Source organism: Eucalyptus grandis, chromosome 6 (genome assembly GCF_016545825.1).
Source record: "Eucalyptus grandis isolate ANBG69807.140 chromosome 6, ASM1654582v1, whole genome shotgun sequence".
Lineage (NCBI taxonomy): Eukaryota > Viridiplantae > Streptophyta > Magnoliopsida > Myrtales > Myrtaceae > Eucalyptus > Eucalyptus grandis.
Window position 1 is genome coordinate 30,623,924 of NC_052617.1, and position 24,095 is coordinate 30,648,018.

The window sequence follows — 24,095 nt, forward strand, 5'->3', positions numbered from 1 at the left end:
TGTTTTAAGAGTGTGATCGATAGAAAAATTCCAGTAGTCTCGAAGATCCTTTGATTATTAGTTGAGACTGAGCGAAATTGTATACTGAGAGTGTTTATACTTGGTGACGCCTTGAGCAAGTGTGGTAGATCATCTACACCTAGAAATCAAGGAAGATCAACACTGTAACAACTCTTTGATCATAGTGGAATCCAGCCAATCGGCTGTCGGTCTGCGAAGAGTGGACGTAGGCTTGAATCAAGCCGAACCACTATAAACTGAGTGTTCAATTCTCTCTTTCCCTTACTCAGTCTTGTGATTGAATTTTCAACTGTTGCAAAGTCTCTAATTGTTTAAATATCGTGCAAACATCGAGAAATTTTTGTGTATACCTATTCACCCCCTCTAGGTACTCGTACTAGCTATCTCAATTGGTATCGAGCCTCGTGTTCTTACTTTGTTTGAAGTGTTTTACTTCGTAGTAAAAGATCCATGGCTAGTATGCTAGCACCGGGGCGATGGAGGGGCAAAGCAATACCAGACCTCCCTACTTCGATGGAAAGGATTACAACATCTCCGGAAGAACAAGATGAAAGCTTTCCTACGATCAAAGGATCCTCCGGAATGGGACGTAGTGGAAAAAGGAATCACTCCCGCTGCTGCATCAAACACCGAAAGAGGAAAAGAAACCGTTGAAACCAGCGGAATGTCTCAAGAAGAAATAAACAAGAGACAAGCACTCGATGCTAAAGCAATTTATTCTTTATATTGTGCTTTGTCACCAACTGAATATAACAGAATATCTTCTTGTGTCACAGAAAAGAAGTCTCGGGACAGGTTACATATCACTTATGAAGGAACAGACGAGTGAAGGAGACCAGAATTAACATTCTTCTTGGTCAATATGAATCCTTCAAAATGAAACCAGGAGAATCTATAACCGACATGTTTAGTCGTTTTACGGATATTGTCAATGGTCTTGAGAACCAAGGACAAAAATTTCTGATCCCATGAAGGTGAACAAGCTTCTACGTGGACTCTCCAAGGATTGGAATCATATAAAGACTTCAATAAGAGAGACGCAAAGAATCATGCCATTATCTCGTAGACGAACCGATTGGAACTCTTCATCTTACGAAGTGGAACGAATCAATGAAGACGAAGATCCAAGAGGTAAGAAATCTATTGCACCGAAATCAAATGATGATTCGATGATGCAGATTCTCAAGATGATATGAATGATGAGGAGCTCGCCCTCATGATAAGAAGATTCAGAAAACTGAATAGAAAAGGCAGAAGGTTTATCCCAAAGAAACAAAGTTCTCGAGACAGCAGACCAAGTCTCGGTTGATGATGAGGAACCAAACAAAGAAGTAGTTTGCTTCGAATGTAAAAAGAAGGGACACATCGGACCCAACTGTCCTCTTCGAAAAGAAAAGAGGAAAAGCTGAGAAATTTCGAAAAGCTCTTAAAGCCGAAACCCGGAGCGATACGAGTGTGAAGAGAGTGATGAGGAATATGCCAACCCGTGTCTAATGGCGCAATCGACTCGGACTGATCGAGACTCGAGACAGTGAATTTGAGGTAAGTAATTATAAAATCCCTGTCAAAGTCTCTAAATATATTAATGAGTTATGTTTTAGTCTTAAGACTTCTCTTAAAAGGATTTCCGAACTTAAAAAGGAAAACTCAGTTTTAAAACAAAAGGAAATCATTTTAGAAGAAAAGGTAAAAAATTTAGACTTGAATGTTTCTACTCTTAAAGAGAGTGAAGACAATCTTTCAAAAGAAAATGCTTTCTTAAAAACTGATTTATCAAATATTTCAAAGAAATTTTCAATAGGGTCCGAAAAACTTGAAAAAGTTCTTTCAATCCAAAGACCTTACTTTAATAAGTCGGGTCTAGGTATGACAGAAGAAACAATCCATTTGATTGATTTTCCGAAAGTAAAAGAAAGAATTAAGAAAAGACCATCGAGAGAGGCTTATAAAAATCATTTCAAAAGAGTTTTTGTAAAGCCTGTAGGTCGAAATGCTTTAAGGTGTTCTAAGTGTAACAATCGATCATTTTGAAAAAGAGTGTCCTATGGTTTGGAAGCCCGTGAAGAGAGTATGGCCTAATAATGCTTATCCTACTAACACGAAAGGACCCAAGAAAATTTGGGTACCAAAGAAAGCTTGAGACTCTTTTTTGAATGCGAGTCTCTGTCAAAAAGAAGGTAAAGTGGTATCTTGACAGCGGATGCTCAAGACACATGACAGAGACTCGAGTGTTTCATAAAGCTTATTAAAGTGAATGGTGGAAAAGTTTCATTCGGAGGAAATAGCAAAGGAAGTATTGTGGGATTCGGAATTGCGAAAATTGGAAATCTCACAATAAGCAATGTCTCTCTAGTGGAAGGACTCAACTACAATCTACTCAGCATTAGCCAATTGTGTGATACTCGGTTACAAAATCTTCTTTCAAGAAGGCATTTGTTCTGGAATTAGCAAAGATTCGACTCGAGTCTTTCATGGGTCGAAGGCATGGAAACATCTACCTCCTTGATGTAAAGCCAAATGAAGAACAATGCTTAATTTCAATTCAAGATGAAGCAATTCTATGGCATAGAAAGCTTGGCCATATCAACAAGAAGCAATTAGCCAAAATCTCTTCAAAGCAAAACTTGTTCGAGGTCTACCTAAACCGCCATACCAAAAGTCTGACTTATGTACTCCATGCATTCCGGAAAGCAGGTAAGAAATTCATTTAAACAAATAAATCATGTATCTACTAATCATGTAATACAGATTGCTTCATATGGATCTCTTCGGACCAACAAGAACCCGAGCATTGGAGGTAAGAAATATTGTCTAGTAATTGTAGATGATTACTCTCGTTTTACACAGGTATATTTTCTAGCAAACAAATCAGAAACCTTTTCGTACTTTGAAAAGTTTGCTAAAAAGGTTCAAAATGAAAAAGGATGTGCTATTTCTAGTATAAGAACAGATCATGGAAGTGAATTTGAAAATCAAGATTTTACGAGATTCGTGATAAATCTGGTGTTAATCACATGTTCTCCTCTCCGTATACTCCAGAGCAAAATGGAGTTGTGGAAAGAAAGAATAGATCTCTTCAAGAAATGGCTAGAACACTTTTAATTGAAAGTAAAATTTCTTCACGATTTTGGGCTGAAGTGTTTCAACCGCTTGCTATATTATAAATAGAGTCTTTTTAAGACCTATTCTTGATAAAACCCCTATGAATTGTTCAAAGGTAAGAAGCCTATTGTTTCATACTTTCACGTGTTCGGTTGCAAATGCTTTATTTTGAAAAATGCAAATGATCGAGTTGGTAAGTTTGAAGAAAGATCAGATGAAGGCATCTTCCTTGGATATTCTACATCAAGCAAAGCCTACAGAGTCTACAACAAAAAAAGCCAGTCTGTGGAAGAATCAATGAATGTCAAATTCCAAGACTCAGTGCAAGATGAATCCAGCCAGACTCAGTACGATGAGACTGAATCCGCTCTAGATCTTCAAATGTCTACATCTCAAGAAGCATCTCAGATTCTGGAAGTTCATCATCAAGACGCTCATGAAGAATCAAATAAAGAAAGAGATCATCAACCTGGCAACTGGAAACACAAATCCAGTCATCCCAAAGATCTTATTATTGGCGAACTTAATGAAGGAATCCGCACCAGATCAAAAAGGCATGAAGAATCTAGTGCTGTGGCTCTCATCTCTGAAATTGAACCAAAAAGCATAGAAGAAGCTTTATCTGATGAAAGCTGGATCGAAGCTATGCAAGAAGAGCTTAGACAGTTCAACATCAATGATGTCTGGGAATTGACATCTAAACCAAAAAGGTAAAACATTATTGGAACCAAATGGGTATTCAGGGAACAAAATGAACGAAAAAGGAAAAGTCGTACGAAACAAAGCAAGGCTCGTGGCCAAAGGGTATACGCAAGAAGAAGGAATAGACTATGACGAGACTTACGCACCCGTTGCAAGGTTAGAAGCTATTCGTCTATTACTTGCGTTTGCTTGTTACAAAAATTTCAGGTTATTCCAAATGGACGTCAAAAGTGCTTTCCTAAATGGATTTATCCATGAGGAAGTTTATGTGGAACAACCGCCTGGATTTGAAGACCCAAAGAAGCCGGACTCGGTCTTGACGAAAAAGGCTCAGATGGTCTAAAGCAAGCACCTCGAGCTTGGTATGACAGATTAAGTAAGTTTTTATTACAAAATGGTTTTGTCAAAGGTAAAGTAGACACTACTTTGTTTATCAAAAAGGAAAACAAAAACTTTTTACTTGTTCAAATATATGTTGATGACATTATTTTTGGATCTTCTAATGAAAGTCTTTGCAAGAAATTTTCTAAGTCTATGCGGGATGAATTTGAAATGAGTATGATGGGAGAATTAACATTCTTTCTTGGACTCCAAGTGAAACAAATGAAGGAAGGAACTTTCATCCATCAAGAAAAATATGCGAATGATCTTGTCAAAAGGTTTGGATTGGAAAAATGCAAAAAGATCGACATACCAATGTCATGTTCTCGAAGATAGACAAGGATGAAGAAGGGAAGAAAGTAGATCAAAAGCCGTACGAAGCATGATCGGTTCACTTCTTTATCTTACCGCTTCTAGACCTGATATTTTGTTTAGTGTTTGTATCTGTGCTAGGTTTCAATCGATCCTAGAGAATCACATCTCGGTCGTGAAACGAATTATCAAATACGTTGCTTCATCTTCAAGCATCGGTCTTTGGTATCCAAAGAGGGAGACTTTAATCTTCTAGGATACTCGGATGCAGATCTGGCCGGTTGCGAATCGATAGAAAGAGCACTTCGGAACTTGTCAACTACTTGGAAACGAACGGTGTCTTGGTTTTCGAGGAAACAAAGCACCGTAGCTCTTTCAACGACGAAGCGAGTATGTAGCTCTTGGAAGCCGCTGCTGTTCGCAAATTCTATGGATAAAACAACAAAATACAAGACTTTGGCATTGAAGACTCATGCACGAAATCGATGTGACAACACCGGTGCTATAAATCTCACCAAAAATCCAATCCTTCATTCAAGAGCAAAGCATATTGAGATTCGACATCACTTTATTAGAGATCATATTCAAAATGGAGAAATCTCGATTCAATTTGTTGATTCAAAAAGTCAACTAGCGAGACATATTCACAAAGCCTTTGGAGAAGAATCAGTTTGACTTTATCCGCTCAAGACTCAACATTTTGAAGCTTGAAGAAGTTAAAGTCTAGAGACTCACCAACTCTAAGACTCTGATCTCTTAGACTCTAAGTCCTGAGACTCAGACATTCGTGGATAAAGACTGTAAGTTGTATTTCATCTAAAAGGTACTAATTGTCATTTAGTCACAAAGGTACGATCTTTTATTTAATAATTTTGGCGCTTATCGATTTTGAAAAGAAGTAATCGTTCACTTTCCATTGCACCGATTGAACTTCCCTTTTCAAAAACTAAGTTATATATATATACAGTTTTTTCTTTCCCCAAATCTTCAAAACCCTAAAAAGCACTCTTCTCTCGATACTGTTTCTACTCTTTGTTCATCGTCGAGAAAGTGGTCATTTTTCTTGGGAAAGCAAGTGAAGGAATCCTCCAATAGACAAAGAAATATGTCGTCTTCGAGGAAATCATCAAGAATCGCAAACAGGGGACCACAAAGAATGAAGAAGGGACCGACTCATTTCGATCTCACTGAGGAAGAAGACTTATCTGGTCAGCGACAAAGTCCGATTCGCTCTCCTCCACGTCATTCAGCATCTCCTGCCCCACAAAGTGCAAGTCATAATCTGGAAGAAGAGATAATCGAGGATGCCGACCAAAGAAGAGTTCAAAAGCCCTCCTTTTTGTATAAACTTTATCGTGCATTGAAAAGCACAGTACTCCATTGAACTACATAGATGACTTCCTTAAGGACAAAAATTATGGGAATGAGTATCTTTTCAAGAAAATGGAGGAATGGGAATTGCCCCAAAAGGAAAAGCGAGGAAGCTCTTTAACATTCCAAGAGATCCTCGTATGCCAGGACAAAATCTGATTGACGCGAATGATGATGACAAAATGTTCCTTGAATTTGAACCTAGAATGGGTGTGGCGGCAAAGGCGAAAGGAAATCGGATGGATTTGTTTAAATCCAAGGATCAAGAAAAAGTGTATTACGGTGCCGTTGAAAAGAGGGGTAATCAACCCTAGAAGTGTCGATTTTGACTTCCCGGATTCCATCAACTTGAACCTAAGAGAGAAGTTGAATTTGCTTCAACTTGAGACTTTCTGCTCGACTCTACACGGGTATGATCATCGGCCGCTTATTTCTATTCAAATCTTAGCTTTTTGGATGCGAATAGAATTTCATTCATGTTCGAGACAAAGTCTATGTGGTAGATGTGAATATGTTGGCGGACATAGTTGGAGTTGAACGGGGACGCTATCTCCCAATTAAAGTCTCACCCGCTCGAACTACTCGGATCTTGTCAAAGATAGGGATGTAGATAAGAAAATTATCTATTCCGAATGAACGCTATCAACATTGTGCTTCACAAGATTGTGATCAATTGTCTAAGACCTAAGTCTACTTCAAAGACTTCGTGTCTCTTTCAAGCAAAGTTGATGTATGCGATCAACTCGGGATGGAAGTTCTCTCTCCCGCACACTATTCTTTTCCATATGTACGTAATCGTGTCAAAAGACAAAGGACAATTGCCTTATCCTGGTCTGGTGACCAAGATCTTCAGACATCTGAATATTGAACTGCCACATACTTTTTGTGTTCGACCGTGTGATAAGATGGTGGTAGGGCTGAAAATGTTGATGAAGATGCGTCTGCAAGAACTTTCTAAGGCAATGGAGAAATTCAAAGTGAAATCTCCAAGTCTGCTTCAAAAGGGAAAGGAAAGAAGGTCATTGGTGCTTCTTCGAAAAAGAGGAAAAGAACTCTTATTCGGAGGATGAGGATGAGGATGAAGATAATGAAGATCCCACTATTCCAGCAGACTACAAGAACAAAACGTTCTCAGTGTCTTATTCGATTTAACTTCAGCGAAAGCGAGAAGAAGAAGAACAGAGAGAGAAGGAGAAAGAAGTTGAGGAAGAAAAAGAAGAAGTAAAAGATCGGTCCTGGCGATAACTGAGAGAAAGGAAATCAAGAGATTGATCATCACTCTTCCCCTTTCGATGTCCTAGAGACAGGGGGAGTTAGCGAGCAAGAGAGGTCTCCACCTCATGCTGCTGAAGATCAAAGAAAATCTCCGTAAGACCCGAAAGACGTTCGGAGTCTCTCAATTGCTGAAGAAGATGATACGACGATTCCAAATCTGCGGATCGTTCGAAGCGCCATCGTCGCACACACACCATCTGAGAAAGCCAATGCCGCATACACGACGGATGATTACGTAGATCTTCGTAGTATCATGAATATTCTTCTGAAATGAGTAACCGTAAATATATATTCGGACTCGTGAAATCCAATCTTTGAAGCATGCTGGACAAGCATCTTCGATCTCTCGGAAGATAAATACAAAGACCTCGCTCTACAACTTCAAGCCAATGCCAAGAGAGAAGAGGTAGCTCATCCGCGAGAAGATCTCAAGAAGCTCGAAGGAGTAGTCCAGTCCATTGGGGATTTCCAGATCGTGCGCATTCCCAAGCAGACATGACTCCTTTCTCACCCTCTTTTTAATGATGACAAAAAGGGGGAGAACCAATTTGAACAAACAACATTATTTTAAAACTTTATTTGACTTTTGTGGTTATGTTTATTTTTGAGTATGACTTGAGAACTTGAACTTGAGTGTTAGACTGAATTGGTTGTGGATTTTGATGCTTGACTGGTTGCATTTATATCAAGTATTGTTACATGGTATTACTCATGAAAGACTAACCAATTTGCTGTGGATGCGAGTCCGGTTGTTTATTAATCTTTATGAGTTAGCCATATTGCTTGAGAAATGTTTTTGCGGTCAAAGTTGTTCAAATCTTCAAGAAAGTTTTGTCACCATCAAAAAGGGGGAGATTGTTGGAGAAATCTTTCCGAATATTTTGAAGCCGACAAAACATTTCTATCGATCCCAAGTCCGGATATCGATAGTTAAAGTCTCAAGATTTTATAGTCTCAAGACTTTGTTATCTCAAGACTCAAGACTCAAGACTCAAGACTCAAGACTCAAGACTCAAAGTTATTCTCACTGACAGTCTTTCTAATCCAGTGTTGAAGGAAATCCAAAGTCGAGGTTTATGATTGAGGATTTGATCCTATCCTCTGCGGATAGATTCTTTGGTTGGATAATCATTTCGGATTCTTTATATCTTATCTAAGAACGATTGAAGATCCGATGGTCGACAAAATAATCTTGGATTATTCTATTCTTGGAAACCGAGATCCCGATTGTATGGGCGAACAGATTGATGGGCTATCATCGATTCCTTATATAGCTCGGATGATCTTCTTGATTGATTCCGTCCAACGGGTAGATTGGAGGAATTCCTTTGGTAAGTGCCAACGGCTATGATGGCATGAAGGAGTATAAAGGAAGACGTTCTAGTTGTTTTAAGAGTGTGATCGATAGAAAAATTCCAGAGTCCAAGATCCTTTGATTATTAGTTGAGACTGAGCGAAATTGTATACCGAGAGTGTTTATACTTGGTGACGCCTTGAGCAAGTGTGGTAGATCATCTACACCTAGAAATCAAGGAAGATCAACACCGTAACAACTCTTTGATCATAGTGGAATCCAGCCAATCGGCTGTCGGTGCGAAGAGTGGACGTAGGCTTGAATCAAGTCGAACCACTATAAACCGAGTGTTCAATTCTCTCTTTCCCTTACTCGCTTGTGATTGAATTTTCAACTGTTGCAAAGTCTCTAATTGTTTAAATATCGTGCAAACATCGAGAAATTTTTTGTGTATACCTATTCACCCCCCTCTAGGTACTCGTACTAGCTATCTCAATGATGCTTGAAATAAGCCAAAAGCTCAAGGAGCCTCCCACTGTGGCTGTCACTGGAACATCCACTCCGGTGTCGACGGAAGGCATACACGTTGTTGATCCCCCTGGGAAAGAAACTGCTGGGGAGGCTCCTTCTGTCACGCCAATCATTGTCAATTTGGATCCCCCTCCGAAGGAAAACCCAACGCCCCGTCTAAGTGAAGAGAGTGAAAAACGCTTGGCAAAGATGGAAAAGCGACTGTGTGCCTTGCAAGGTTACGAGCTGAAAGAAGCTGATAGGTTGTCTCCATACACCAAGATGAACTTCCCTGAAAACTTCCAAGAACCTGAGTTCACAAGAAAATATGACGGAACGGAATGTCCCAAGACCCACCTCAGATATTACATGAGGAAAATGGCTCGCTATGCTGACAACATGCCATTTCTCATACACACATTTCAAGATAGCTTGGAAAGCATTGCTCTAACGTGGTTCATTGCGCTGGACATTGAAGAACTCACTAGTTGGGAGGATTTAACCAACGAGTTCTTGCAGCAATACCGGTTTAATACCGAGCTCGCCCCCACAAGAGAAGAATTGACCCGTATTGAGAAGAAGAGGAACGAATCATTCAAGGCCTTTGCGCAAAGGTGGAGGACCATGGCCTCACAAGTGAAGCTGGCCTTGAATGAGAGGGAGATGAAACAATTGTTCCTTAAGACATTACCCCCGAATACTTCCAAGGGTTAGTGTTCTCGGGTTGCCGACATTTTCGCGGCTAGTTGAGGTAGGTGAAGGAGTCGAATGGGCAATGGTCGAGGGAAAGATTTCAACCGAAGGCACGAAGAAATTCTGGCAAGAAAAGATAAGGAGGCCGCAGTTGAAGTAGCGCTTGTGCAGAGCCGCCTTTCCTCGACCGTCCTCAACACTGCGCATAAGCCCATAGTGGTCCAAGGTAGTTCGTCACGAGCATATGATAACGTCAAGAGGCCTTTTCGAAAAGATTTTCTCCACCGCCGCGCTCATTGTCAAAGCTGTTGCCCATGCTCCTCGAAAAGAGGATGGTCGCGAAGGAAGTACCAAGGGACAATCCCCCGAGGTTCACCGGGTTCGATATGAACAAGACCTGCGAATACCACATGGGAGAGAGGGGGCATGATGTAGATGATTACAACGTGCTGAGATATAAAGTTCAACAGCTTCTAGACAAGAAGATCTTGACTTTCAAGGAGGCCTAACCTAATGTGCAACAGAACCCTCTACCAAATCATGCAGGGGGAGTGAACTTAATTTCCAAGGAGACGCGGGCGAGTCAACAGCCTCTAGTGGTGGATGCTTCCAGGTTGTACAACTCCTTAGTGCTGGCGGGATATTATGAAGGTCGGGATGATGTGACTCCAGAAGAGAAGTTGAACCGCGTTCGCAAGATGGTAGCCATGGGGGTAATCCGACACGGAGAAGAGGAGGAGGGGGTCGTGTCCATGATAATGCCATCATCATTCCGCTATTCTTTCTGTAAGTTTGCTTGTATATCTCGGGCAAAGAAGGTTATGCCTGGAATTTCGAAAACCCCAGCTTTATATGAGGAATGGGTGATAGCTATGATAACCCTAATAGTGATTGAACTACCTGATGAGGAGCCCGCTGATGATATTAAGATGGAAATCACTGAACCCATGGTGATCGACCCTATGGTCAAGGAGATGTCGGCAATTGAAGTCACACGAGGGAACGCAACGCTAGTCACGATAGAATTGCCACCTTGGGAGAAAGATGGAGTGATAGTGTTGAAGAATCCTCCCAAATTCGATCACAAAGCTGTACCTTTGGACTACGGAACAACTGAGGTGGACACTGTCACGCGATCAGGCCGCTGTTACGCCCCTGATAAAGGAGTAGAAAAGAAGGCCATGACCGAGGAGGAGGCAAAGCAATTCTTGGCCGTAGTAAAGTCTAGTGAGTTCAATGTGGTGGATCAACTGCGGAAGCTGCCAGCTCAAATCTCCCTCTTAGAATTATTCAAATCTTCCGAGAAACACATGGATATTTTGCTTAAAGTCCTTAATGAGGTGCACGTGCCAGAATCAATCGATGAAGTCCAATTGAAAGAGTTTGTTGGGGCCGTTCTACTAAAAGACCAAATCTCCTTTACTGATGAAGATCTCCCCCCTGAGAGCCCTAATCATACCAAAGCGCTACACATTTCGGTGAAGCATGAGAGCACGCTTGTTTGCAGAGTGTTGATCGATAATGGTTCGGCACTCAATATATGCCCGTTGGCTACGCTCCACCGTCTTGGCGTTGATCTTGGAAGAATTCATACTGGCAAGTCAACTGTGCGAGCTTTTGACGGGATGAAGAAGGAGGTGATAGGGGAAATTGAACTTGAGCTGCTGATTGGCTCTGTACTTTTCCAAATCCCGTTCCAAGTGCTAGATATACCAAGCGCTTTTAATTTTCTACTAGGGAGGCCATAGATCCACACGGCAGGTGCTGTTGCCTCCAGCCTTCATCAGAAAGTACGATTTGTGGTGGACAACAGGCTTGTCACAGTCCATGGAGAGTCTGACTTCAAGATCTACCACGAGACAGCCATCCCTTATGTGGAGCCCGAATGTACTGAGGAATCCAGCTTTCAAACATTAGAGCTGGTGTCTGTGATTCATGTGCCTACGGGCTCTTTCACAAGGACTCCCGAATTGTCTAGGCCAGCTATAGGCATGGGGAAAATCATGCGGCAAGCGGATATAATCCTGAGGAGGGTCTTGGATCGCATGGCCAGGGTGTGCGAAAACCCATTGAAGCTTGTAAAAACTTCAAAAGAAAAGGCTTGGGATATATCGAGAAGCGGGGAGGCCATAACAACTGAGGAGGCCGTGGAAGGCATAGAGGCCGAGGTGGCCGAGGTGGCCAAGGAGGCCGAGGCGGGTACAGAGACCAGAGTGAACGCATTGCCCAGACTAAAGAGGACGAGGGCCATCAAAGCCCGTTTTCCCTATTGCTGGAGGAGACGTTTCCAGGACCCCCAAGGATGTTATTCGAGGAAGAGGAGAATATCTATGGTGTGACCGAGCTATTCGAGGAGGATCTCATATGCACCATCCTGGCGTGCGAGGAAGCCGAGTCCTCTGAAGTCATGGATGTCCCTCCAGAGTAGGGCAGCTCTTGTTTAGCCTAGTCTTTCGTTTTATGTCTTATCCCCTACGCGGGATCTCGTAGTTTTCCTTTCTTTATTTCTTGTTTTCGACATTTGTAACGTGAACTTTGGTCAACCCCGATCTTGAGCCGTTGGTCGAGGGTGGTGTGTGTTAAAATACGGCATTATCTTTCTTCATTCAATAAAATAGACACATGTTTTATTGAGGACATGTGGAAGCACATCAAACTAGCCCTATGATGGTCGCTGAGGCCTAGGCCTCCACATGCTCCCTTATTTGACTGTCTTGCAAGAACGAGGAAATCCGAGGATATGAGGACGAGTTCTTGAAATTTTTACAAAAATACTTCAAAATTTTTTCGAAAACGACATGCATCGTCTTTGTTGTCGACATTACTCTAACTCATTTCATTGCATCTCAGGCATTACATTATGCATAATCATGATAAGGACGCATGTGACTCAGATGTGCATGAAGAAAGTCCCTCAGGTTCTGATGACACCGACGACGATGATCAGAAGGGGATCGAGCGCGAATGGAATCAACACGAAGAATCGAAGCCGTTGACTAAAGAACGAACAATCACCATAAATTTAGGTGATGCAGAGAATGTCAAGGAGGTAAAGATCGGAGCATGTCTCTCAGAATCAGAAGCGGAAAGGATGACTAATCTCCTAAAAGAGTATCAAGATGTGTTCGCCTGGACATATGCCGACATGCCGAGATTGGATCCTGAAATTGTGGAACATGCTTTACCAACGGATCCCAATGTGCCACCTAAGAAGCAAAGACTCAGGAGAACTAAACCAAAGTTGTCCAAGAAGATTGAAGAAGAAGTGATGAAACTACTGAAAGTAGACTTTATCAAAGTGACTCGTTACCCTAATTGGGTAGCAAATATTGTGCCTGTAATGAAGAAAGATGGGCGAATCAGGGTGTGTGTCGACTATCGCGACTTGAATAGAGCAAGTCCCAAAGATGACTTTCCGCTCCCCCATATCGATGTCTTGGTTGACAGTACGGCAGGATTTGAGTTATTCTCCTTCATGGATGGTTTTTCCGGATATAACCAAATTCATATGAAGGAGATAGACAGGAGCAAAACATCATTCATAACTCCTTGGGGAACTTTCTGCTATAAAGTGATGCCTTTTGGTCTAAAGAATGCTAGGGCAACGTATCAGAGGGCTATGGTCACGTTATTCCATGACATGATGCACAAGGAAATCGAAGTATACGTCGACGACATGATTGCGAAATCGAGACATGGTGAAGATCATGTTAAAGTCTTGCAAAGGTTGTTCAAACGTCTTCAGAAGTTTAAGTTATGCCTCAATCCCGCAAAATGTGTCTTTGGAGCGAAATCTGGGAAGCTATTAGGATTCATGGTTAGTAGTAGGGGCATAGAGATTGATCCGTCGAAGGTTAAAGCCATTTGTGATTTACAACCGCCGACTACCGTCAAAGAAATCCGCAGCCTGATGGGACGGCTTAATTATGTGGCGAGGTTCATTTGTCAGTTGTTTGAAACGGCGAAGCCATTCTTCAAGCTCATGAAAAAAAAATGCAAAGATTGAGTGGAATACTGAGTGCCAGGGTGCCTTTGAGAAGATAAAACATTATCTCACTCATGCACCAGTCTTAGTGCCCCCACTTCCTAAAATTCCCCTGATTTTGTACTTAACCATACATGACGAGTCATTAGGAGCTATGCTAGCCCAGAAAAGACCAAATGACGGGAGAGAATGCGCAATATACTACTTGAGCAAGAAGTTCACTATTTCCGAGATGAATTATACGGAAGTTGAGAGAACTTGTGTCCCTTTAATTTGGGTCTTGCACAAGTGCTACGGCAAGTATACACTTCATCACCGAATCTTGTTGGTGACTCAAAATGATCCTATCGGTATCTCCCGGAGAAGCCTTTGGTTGGCAAATTGGCCAAGTGGCAAATCTTAATTTCGAGTTTGACATTCGAGCACGGGACGAAGTCTCGGTAAAGGTCGAGCCATAGCGACATGTTGGCGAAGATTCCGAGAGGTATAGAGCATCCGATGAGTATAGTGATGTAGAAGAGCAAATTTTACTTGTATCAAACGATAAATGGACAATGTACTTTGATGGTGCGGTTAACTTAGCTGGGTCGGGTACTGGGGCAGTTCTTATCTCCTCGGATGGACAACATTACCCCGTCGCCACTAAATTGACATTCCCTTGCACGAATAACATTACTGAATACGAAGCATGCATTCTCGGCCTCCAAGCCGCTGTTGATATGAAAATTCGAAAGTTACAAGTTTATGGTGATTCAGCCCTTATCATCTTACAGACTGAAGGCAAATGGCGAACACATGATTCTAAATTGATTCCGTATCATGAGTTCCTGGGGAAGTTGACGGAAGAATTCCAAGAAGTATTATTCGAATACTTACCAAGGTCTCAAAATCAGTTCGTTGATGCCTTAGCTACCTTGTCCTCGATGTTGCAAGTAGTTGGAGGCTTGGACATTGAACCATTGAGAATTGAAATCCTTAGGCGCCCGGCTTATTGTATGACGGTTAAAGAGGAACTAGATGGACAACCTTGGTATTACGACATCTTGAAGTATCTACAGAAGGGTGAATTCCCCGAAGGAAGTGAAGCAGCGGACATAAAGCATTTGATAAAGCTAGCATCAAAATTCTTCACCAGTGCAGATGTCCTCTACAAAAGGTCCTTCGACTCGACATTGCTAAGGTGTGTCGATGCTAAAGAAGCCGATCGGTTGATGAAAGAAATACATGAAGGAGAGTGTGGCCCCCATATGAATGGACACTTCTTGGTGAGAAAGATCATGCGACTCGGTTATTATTGGCTGACCATGGAGTCTGACTACATTCAGCACGTACGACGGTGTCACCAATGCCAGATTTATGGAGACAAGATAAATGCCCCTCCGATTGAACTTCACCAAATGTCTCAACCCTGGCCCTTTTCAATGTGGGCAATTGACGTGATCGGGCCCATTAACCCTAAAGCTTCAAATGGGCATCGATTTATCTTGGTGGTGATAGACTATTTTACCAAGTGGATTGAGGCCAGCTTGTATGTTAATGTTACTGCCAAGAATGTGGCAAAGTTCATTCGTCGTGACATTATCGCTCGTTACGGGGTGCCGGAGGCGATCATTACTGACAATGGCACTAATTTGAATAACAAAGTCGTGGATGGTTTGTTCAGTGAGTTTCGAACTAAGCATTTGAACTCATCACCGTACCGTCCTCAGATGAATGGAGCAGTGGAGGCGGCGAACAAGAATATAAAGAAAATATTATCAAAGACCGCTGAAAATTATCGTGATTGGCACGATAGGCTCCTTACGCGCTAATGGCATACCGAACTTCTATCCGAACCTCCACGGGGGCAACTCCTTTCTCACTGTGTACGGGATGGAGGCAGCTTGCTGTTGAAGTTGAGGTCCCTTCTTTAAGGGTCCTTTCCCAATCTACGCTCAATGAGACTGAGTGGATGCAGCAGAGGCATGAGCAGTTAAACATGATCGATGAGAAGAGATTGCAAGCTATGTGTCATGGTCAGTGCTATCAGAGACGAGTTGCAAAAGCCTTCAACCGAAAGGTGCGTCCCAGACACTTCGAAGTCAACGAGCTGGTGTTAAGGAAGGTGCTTCCGATCATACCAAATCCTCGTGGAAAATTCACCCTGAACTACGAAGGGCCATATGTCATTAAGAAGATTCTTCCTGGTGGTGCCATGATTTTAGTTGAAATGGATGGCAGTGAATTGCCTAAACCTGTAAATGCTGATGCAATCAAGAAGTACTTTCCATGAATGAAATCAAGGCCGAGGGGTCACTTCATGCACAATTCAAGTCGCATAGCATCATGCATAGCATTGTAGATATCGTGCATATGTTGCATACATGCGTGTCTATTTGTGTTTCAGGCACCCTACCGTCTAACGAGGGAATGGCAAGGGAAAGAATTGACTCAAGAATCCATCAAGTCTTCACACAACAGGTTGAATGTTTCTTTTGAGAGGTAAGTCGAGACGATAAAAAAAGAGGGCAAAACAAAACAAAACAAACAAACAAAAGAATAAGGACAAAAACAAAAATGCATGACATGATTCGCATGACCTATTCTCTGGTGTCACTATGCATGCTTCACGTCTGCGACCCTCAAGAAAAATGGCTCGTAAAAATGAATTTATTCGGGCAAAAGAGTGAAAGGTTAACCATGCCAAACAAGAAGTACTTAGGATGAAGAAAGGCAAGCCCATTTCCAAACACATCCTCCAGACAATTTTGAGAGTTGAGTGAAAATCGACCTTCTCTTAGGACGAATGATTCATTCGCATTGAGCACAAAGATCAAAATGATAAAAGCGTTCCCTTCATCAATCCCAAGCATTGCACTAATCTCCTGTTATCACTTTGGGCCGAAAAAAAAAAGATGATACTTCAAAGTACCATTGTCAAGAACAACCCTACATTGGGGCAGCATAGGAGGTTATGATCATGTTGTAGAACGAAAGATTGAGAAAGATTCTATTACTTTCACTTGCATCAATCTTCTGGTGATAGCTTCAGAGGAATTCTCATTAGAGCTTGACTCATCCCAAGGTGAAGAAGAGCATTTCCTTCTCTACCCAAACACTGATATCCATTGTTTTAACTAATTTGGGCCTGATTATTCATTTCTGAACCTCGAGCGGTGATCATCTCCCTTCACTAGGGCAAGGCATAAGAATTGACTAAATATAATTGACAGTCACGAAAAATGTGAAAAGTATCTCGAAAGTCATAAGAGCTATAAAAGTTCGTAGAAAAAAAAAGTTCGACAAACTAGGGGTCATGAAAAAGCAGTGTGCCTAGTAAAAGCAAGGTCAATGCCCGTAAAAAAAAAGAAGCCAAAAGGCTGCATCTTATGTGAAAACAAATTATCAAAGTCCAAGTGCCTGAGTAAAAAAATCATCGCAAGTGCAAAAGAAATTAGAGAAGAGCAAACCTCCATACAGAAATGGTTAATCAAGGGACTTTCGAGATGCGCTCTGTTTCAAAAAGCCAAGTGACTTCGAAAGATCGAATGACACGGTCATGATGCTATGATGATCACTGACTCTTAAAACCCCCTTGAGAATTTTAAGCCTTTCAAGCCTTTCCCGAGCCAACATTACAACCCTCTTCCGAAGTCTCTTCTGATTGGGATGGTTCGAGTGAAAATGAGAATGCCACAAAGAAGCTATTGCTTGAAGAAGTGGAAGTAATCATATCTTGTCTTATCTTTCAAGTTCTCGACTTGTAAACCCGACGAAGATAGCAACAAATGTTCCCCTATTGGCCTCAAAGCAATAATTCCTTTGTGTAAGCCCTAAACGAGCCTATATTGCGGTCCTTTCAAAAGACCTTTTTGATCGATCATATTGTGCTCATCGCGAATGTTTCTGAAAGCCTTTGATCCGGGTTATGTGAGATACCCTCAGCAACCAGTTATCTCCCACATGAATGGATGGGATCAAGCAGCCATTTTATCGAAAGTGCATGAGAAGCCCTTTCTGACTAAGAAGCTCTAGTTTGGCATGCTTAATGAACCTTTTTCATGAGTCGTGACCGTCTTGATAAGAGCTTGACTCCTAGAGAATTTGATGATTAATGGTATATCCACGAGCAAGATGACAATTTTGCGCCACGTGACACTGATTGAAATCAAATGTTTTTCCAAAACAGTTGGACTTAGCTTGATTAGTTGGTTCAATTAATGTTACAATATTGCCAATACGTCTCTTGATGACGTCTCTAATGACATTCACTCAAGTTGAGTTTGACAGGATTCCTTAGTGAAGCCATGCAGTTTTCGAAGGGTTAGCGGGTGCCTCCCTAAAAACCAAGGGTTCATGGTCAACCTTAAACCATATCATCTCCTTATGACCCGGTGAGCTTCTGTAGCCCGGAGTCTTCCTTCTCCCCATTTTTATGACCCAGTAGGCTTTCCGTAGCCCGGAGTCCTTCAATCCCCTTCTTATGACCCGGTGGGCTTTCCGTTCCGCTCGAGTCCTTCAACCCCCTTCTTATGACCCGGTGGGCTTTCCGTAGCCCGAGTCCTTCAACCCCCTTCTTATGACCCGGTGGGCTTTCCGTAGCCCGAAGTCCTTCAACCCCCTTCTTATGACCCGATGGGCTTTCCGTAACCCGGAGTCCTTCAACCCCCTTCTTATGACCCGGTGGGCTTTCCGTAGCCCGAGTCCTTCAATCCCCTTCTTATGACCCTATGGGCTTTCCGTAGCCCGGAGTCCTTCAACCCCCTTCTTATGACCTGGTGGGCTTCTGTAGCTCGGAGTCTTTCTTCCTCTTATTGATAAGACGTGCTTTCATAGTTATGAGACCATTCCATTGACCTGATACATGCATATGCATCAAGGGTTTCTTTACCGCCGAACTAATTTAGGTGTCTTCTGTCTTTGAAGGCAACCTCTTCGAGGCTACATTCAAAGAGGGGCAACTGTTGACACCTAATTTTTCAACTAAATTAATTAATTTAAAATAGTATTAAATGTTGGGAATTAGTCACAAAAGAAAATTAAAAATATATATTATTTAATTAAGTTATTAAAAAAATAAAAAAAAAATCGAATGAAATCGGTCGAGTCGGGCCGAATCCGCCTTGGCCCGACTCTCGCCCTTTCCTTTTCTTTTTCTTGCGCCTAGCCCGGCCCATTTCCTCATTCAGCCCAACCCGCAGCGAGCTGGTCGTCTCCCCCAAACCGGTCTTGGCCACAAGACTCCGCAAAGAGAAAACGAAACGAGCAACAACGAGAGGAGCGGGGATCAGTGGCAGGTGAGCGGCGTGATCCGCGAGTCGGGGGGCAGTTCGGCCGGCAAGCTGGCAACCGCAGAAGCCATGCGCGCTTGCTGGCCGGGCATAAAAACCGAGAGAGAGATAGAATCATAGGAGAAAGAAACACCAAAAAAACACCGGAGGCGAGAGGAGCGAGAGAGAAAGACCGAGGGGTGAAGAAGCCAAACCGGAGGCAGGAAGCTCGAGGGAGCAACTCGTCGTCGCCAGAGGTCTGTTCGTCCGTCCGTTCTCGCTGCCATAGCCCTTCCCCGAACGAGGTTAGCCTTCGAATCCCGCTGCCCCATTTTTGGAGAATGGGGCCGGAGCTCAAGGTCGATCGGTTCGCGTGAGCTCCGGTCCATGTCGCTTTTGCGCTTTGCCCCTATCTTCTTTATACATTATTTTCAAAGACTCTTAAAGCGTATTAGATGCTCGGTTGAGCTGAAATCCTTCGAATTTGGTAGCGCCCAGTAGCTATTCGACAAAATGCCTCACTGAAAGTGTCGAATCTAGCCCTCGACCAGTTCGGTTTTTGGTTTATTTTTGCATTGCTCCGGGTTATATTGTCGTCACGAATCATTCCTGTCGTTTTCCTAGCTTTTCGGTAGATTCATTCGTGCTGTTTGGTTGAGATGGAGCGCGCGCCTTACCGAGGTCTACCCAACGCCTCTCGGAACGCCGGCTGACTAGCAACCGGCGGTGCTCGGCGTCGGTCGAACAGAACCACCGACGCCAGGCGGTGGCCCGGCGACTTCATATAGGGCGCCAACACTTGCGGCGTTGTCGGCGTCGGACCCGGCGCGGAGGAGCCGCGAAGCTTCGGCGAGCCGCGGGCCGGGAAGAAGAAGGCCCGAAGAGGATGCCCTAAGGAAAAGGGGGCGAAGAAAAAAATAAAAATAAAGAGAGAAAAGAAAACACAAAATGGCTGAAACTAAAAAAAAAGGAAATGGGCTTCTCTTTGGGCTATTTTTTGTTTCGTGGGCGAATGGATTGGGCTGAAAATAGATATTAGAAAATGGACCCTCGGTGGGTGAAGTAAAAATTCAAGATGGACTTTGGGCCGAAAATTGCCTTCATTTCCTTTTCTTTTTTTAAATTCGTGTTTTTTTAGTGGGCCGAATCGGATCGAGTCGATGAACCCGACCAGGCTTTCGCCCATTTTTTTTAAAAACAAATATTTTTTAATTAAAATTTAAAAAAAAATTAAAAAAAAATCGGAAATCCTTTTAAAAAATCAAAAATTTAATTTTTTTAGAGAATTAAAAAAATCAAAAAAAAATCAAAAAATTAAATTCAAAAATAAATTCAAAAATTCAAAAATTTCGAAAATTCAAAATGATAGAGTTTGGTTAGGAAATGTTAGGTGTTGTCGTTTTCGGTGTAATTATGCATTTATTTTGATTACATCGCATGTTTAGATTGTATATCTTGTTATGTTCAATGGTATGTGTGTAGACTTATGGTGATTAGGACATTATTAGCTATGATTATTGGTGGATGTGTTTAATGGTATGTGTGTAGTCATATGGTATGTTTAATAGTACATGTTTAGATTACACTCGTATGATCACTTTAATATGTTTGTGGATGAGTAAAATCAATTCAAACTCGCTTGACAAAAATCATTTTGTTAAAATGAACAAGATTAGGTACCGGAAGGGCATTAACTCACCAATTAGTGTAATCATGTCCCCGACCCTAGATTCTCTAGTAGCGTAGGAAGTGAGGTACACTCACATGCCTCACTTGGTCTCTAGCCGACCCCAATAGGTTAGTGGCGACTCCTTTTTGTAAAATTCATAGAAAATATCCCAATGTCACGCGGGGTATGGGCTTGGGAGAGCCCACACCTAATCATGGGCCGGAGGCCCGTCGTTTAAGTAATACCCCTAAACCTGTTCCCTCCCCCCGAGAGTAGGTCGTGACACCACTGTCGCTTTCTCTCTCCACGTCTTATGACTTTGTTTGTTGTATAGTTTATTCTAAAAATGAAACCAAAAAAAAAAAAATTTGTTGGAACTTAGAAGCGACCTCAAAACCTGTGCTAGGTAAGTTTCAAGTTCTTGATTTTAACGGGTAGGTTTCAGGTTCCAAAAAATGAGGAACCTATACCCGAGGGTAGGTTCTAGGTTCCAAACGGAACTTGTGAGGAACCGAGAACCGCTCACCCCTACTAGTAGAGGCTCCTCCTGCGAGAGAGAGAAAGAGAAGCATATGCCGTTGGCCACCACCGCCGAGTCGTCTTCTTCGCAGAGATACAACCCGGTGCGTAGCGCCGACTTCGTGTTTCCAGGTTGATGGATTCGGCATGTCTTGGTTACAAGCTTCGTATTCAGCAGTCTTGCGATCAGTCCGACTCCGCGGCGTCATCGCCCCGCTTTTTTTTCTTTTTCTTTTTTTTGTCTTTTTTCAATTGCCTACGTATTGTTTTGTAAGCGCCCAGTCGGTGGCTCGCCTGATGATTCGTACATACATTCGGGTTGCTGAGCTCGGGCTGCTGGTGGATGAGTGCAATTGTCGATGAGCTCGTGGTTGTACTTCAATTTGTCGCCTTTTTTTCCTGTGCGGCAGAGTGCAGTTAGGCTCTGTTTGTTGTTACTGATCAAAACAGTAAACAAGAAACAGAAAACCAGAAGCTATAGTTTTTGATTGAGGAAGAGAAGCACAGAGAAAACATAACACAAACTTGCATACGTCAGTTTTCTAAAGAAATTGTCAAGTACAGGACAACTTAAACAAAAACAATAACTGCTTACAAATCACACACACACGTGCAACATATAACTGCATCTAAACGTGCTAATTCACTTCCTAGAAAATAGCAAAAACACTAAATGCATAACTAAATGAACTTGGCTGTTTTTAATATAAAAAAAAAAAAAAAAACAAAGGAAAACAGAGGAAAACATGACAGAAAACAGCAGCTGAACAATTCCAACAAACTCCTCCTTGGATCGCTTGCTGCTGCATTCCTATTTTCTCTCTTAACAACTCAAATCTTCCACTGAAGTGGTTTTGTGAAAATATTTGCAAGCTGATCTTTAGATCTGCAATAGACCAACTTAACTTCGCCACTTTGTTGCACCTCACGCGTAAAAGAAAAATTTGACTTTGAAATGCTTGGTTTTGCCATGGAAAACTGGATTCGTGATATTGCTAAAGCAGCCTGATTATCCACATTAACTTCAATGCAATCATTAGAATTCAACCACAGATCCTTCATTATCTTCTTCAGCCACAAAGCTTGATTTGCAGCTGCAGTAGCTGCTATGAACTTAGCCTCTGCTGTGGACTAAGCTATAATCTCTTGCTTTTTGGAAGACCAAGAGAAACAAGCAGAACCAAAACTGAAACAATATCCAAACGTACTCTTCATGTCATCTACTGAACCGGCCCAGTCACTATCAGAAAATCCTTGCAAATTAAACTTCTAACATTTCTTAAACTTCACACCAAAGAACAATGTTCCTTTGAGATATCTCAAAACCCTTTTTGTTGCAAAATTCAAATGTAACCGACTAAGACTACTCATAAACCTAGATAAAACACTCACAGCAAATAGAATATCTGGTTTGGTTGTTGTAAGATACATGAGACACCCAATCAGACTTCTATACATAAAAGCATCTACTGCATCTGTTTCATCATTCTTCTGCAGCTTCTCTTTAGCAGCCATAGGAGTGCTTACACTTCGACAATCTTCCATCTGAAATTTCTTTAGAATTTCCTTCATGTATTTTTTCTGACAGATGAAGATCTCATATGAAGCCTGTTTGACTTCCAGACCCAAAAAATAAGCCATCTTTCCTAAGTTTGACATCTCAAAAACTGCAAATAGATCTTGCTTCACCTTCTCTATCAATTCCATATCATTCCCCGTCACTAATAGATCATCTACATAAAGTGACAGAATTACAACACTGTGATTCACCTTCTTGACATAAAGAGTGAACTCACTTAAGCTTTTTACAAAGCCAAAGTCTATCGATCTATCTTCCCATACCAAGCTCTTGGAACCTGCTTCAATCCATATAGAGCTTTCCTCAACCTGTATACACTCTCTTCTTGGCCTTTGATACCGAAGCCTTCAGGTTGTTCAACAAAAATCTCCTCCTCAAGCTCTCCATCCAGGAATGCAGACTTGACATCTAATTGAAATATAGGCCACCCCTTCTCTGCTGCAATAGCTAACAGTAGCCTTATTGTATCAAGTCGTGCAACAGAGCAAATGTTTCATAATAGTCTACTCCCCCATATTTGTGCATAGCCTTTCACCACCAGTCTAGCTTTGTGTTTATTAACAGAACCATCAGGATTAAGTTTTGTTCTAAACACCCACTTAACCCCAATCACATTCTTATCAAATGGTCTGTCAACAAGCTCCCATATGTGGTTTTTCTGGATCATTGCAATCTCCTCCTGCATTGCTGCAATCCACCTCTGATCCTCCTTAGCTTCCACAAAGTTAGATGGTTCGAGCATTGCCACATTGCTTCTTTCATAGATTTCAGCAAGTGACATTGTGCCTCTTACTGGTAAATCATCCACACTGTCTTCCAATCCATCTATAACTTCATCAATCTCTACATCTGTTGCAAGTTGTTTTTCGAATTGCTGCTGTTCTGCACTATTTCCTTCCATCCAATTCCACTCATCTTCCTCTAGAAAAACAACATCTCTACTTACAATCACCTTCCCTGTCATAGGGTGAAAAATTCTGTAAGCCTTTGATTGGAGACTGTACCCGATGAAGATTCCAAGCTCTGCTTTCTTATCCAGCTTGTCCCTCTTGACCTCAGGAACATGAGTGTAACACAAACACCCAAAAACCTTCAAATTTTTCACATAAGGTTTAACACCATACCAGACTTCAAAATGTGTTGACCTCTCTAAGGCTTTTGTGGGCAACTGCTTCAATAGGAACACTACGATTAGCTGCTTTAGCCCAGAACTTCTTAGGTAACTTCTTCTCCCGCATCATACATCTAGCCATCTCCATAATGCTTCGTTTTTTTCTCTCACCGACCCCATTCTCGTTGAGGTGAATAGGGAGCAAAGAACTACCGCACAATTCCCGCTTGCTCACAATTCAACTTAAACTTGTGAACAAAGTATACTCGAACCATTATCAGACCTGAGCATTTTAATTTTCTTCCCACTCGATTCTCAACTA

At 42.0% G+C, this 24,095-nt stretch overlaps 1 protein-coding gene across 1 annotated transcript; it reads left to right on the plus strand.

Moving 5' to 3' along the window:
* Nucleotides 1–14,200: 14,200 nt before the first annotated feature.
* Nucleotides 14,201–15,017, plus strand: LOC120294421 (uncharacterized protein Mb2253c-like). The gene is made up of 2 exons (XM_039314496.1): nucleotides 14,201–14,826; nucleotides 14,972–15,017. The coding sequence occupies exons 1-2, from the start codon at nucleotides 14,201–14,203 to the stop codon at nucleotides 15,015–15,017; spliced, it is 672 nt and encodes a 223-aa protein (XP_039170430.1).
* The last annotated feature ends 9,078 nt before the right edge of the window (nucleotides 15,018–24,095 follow it).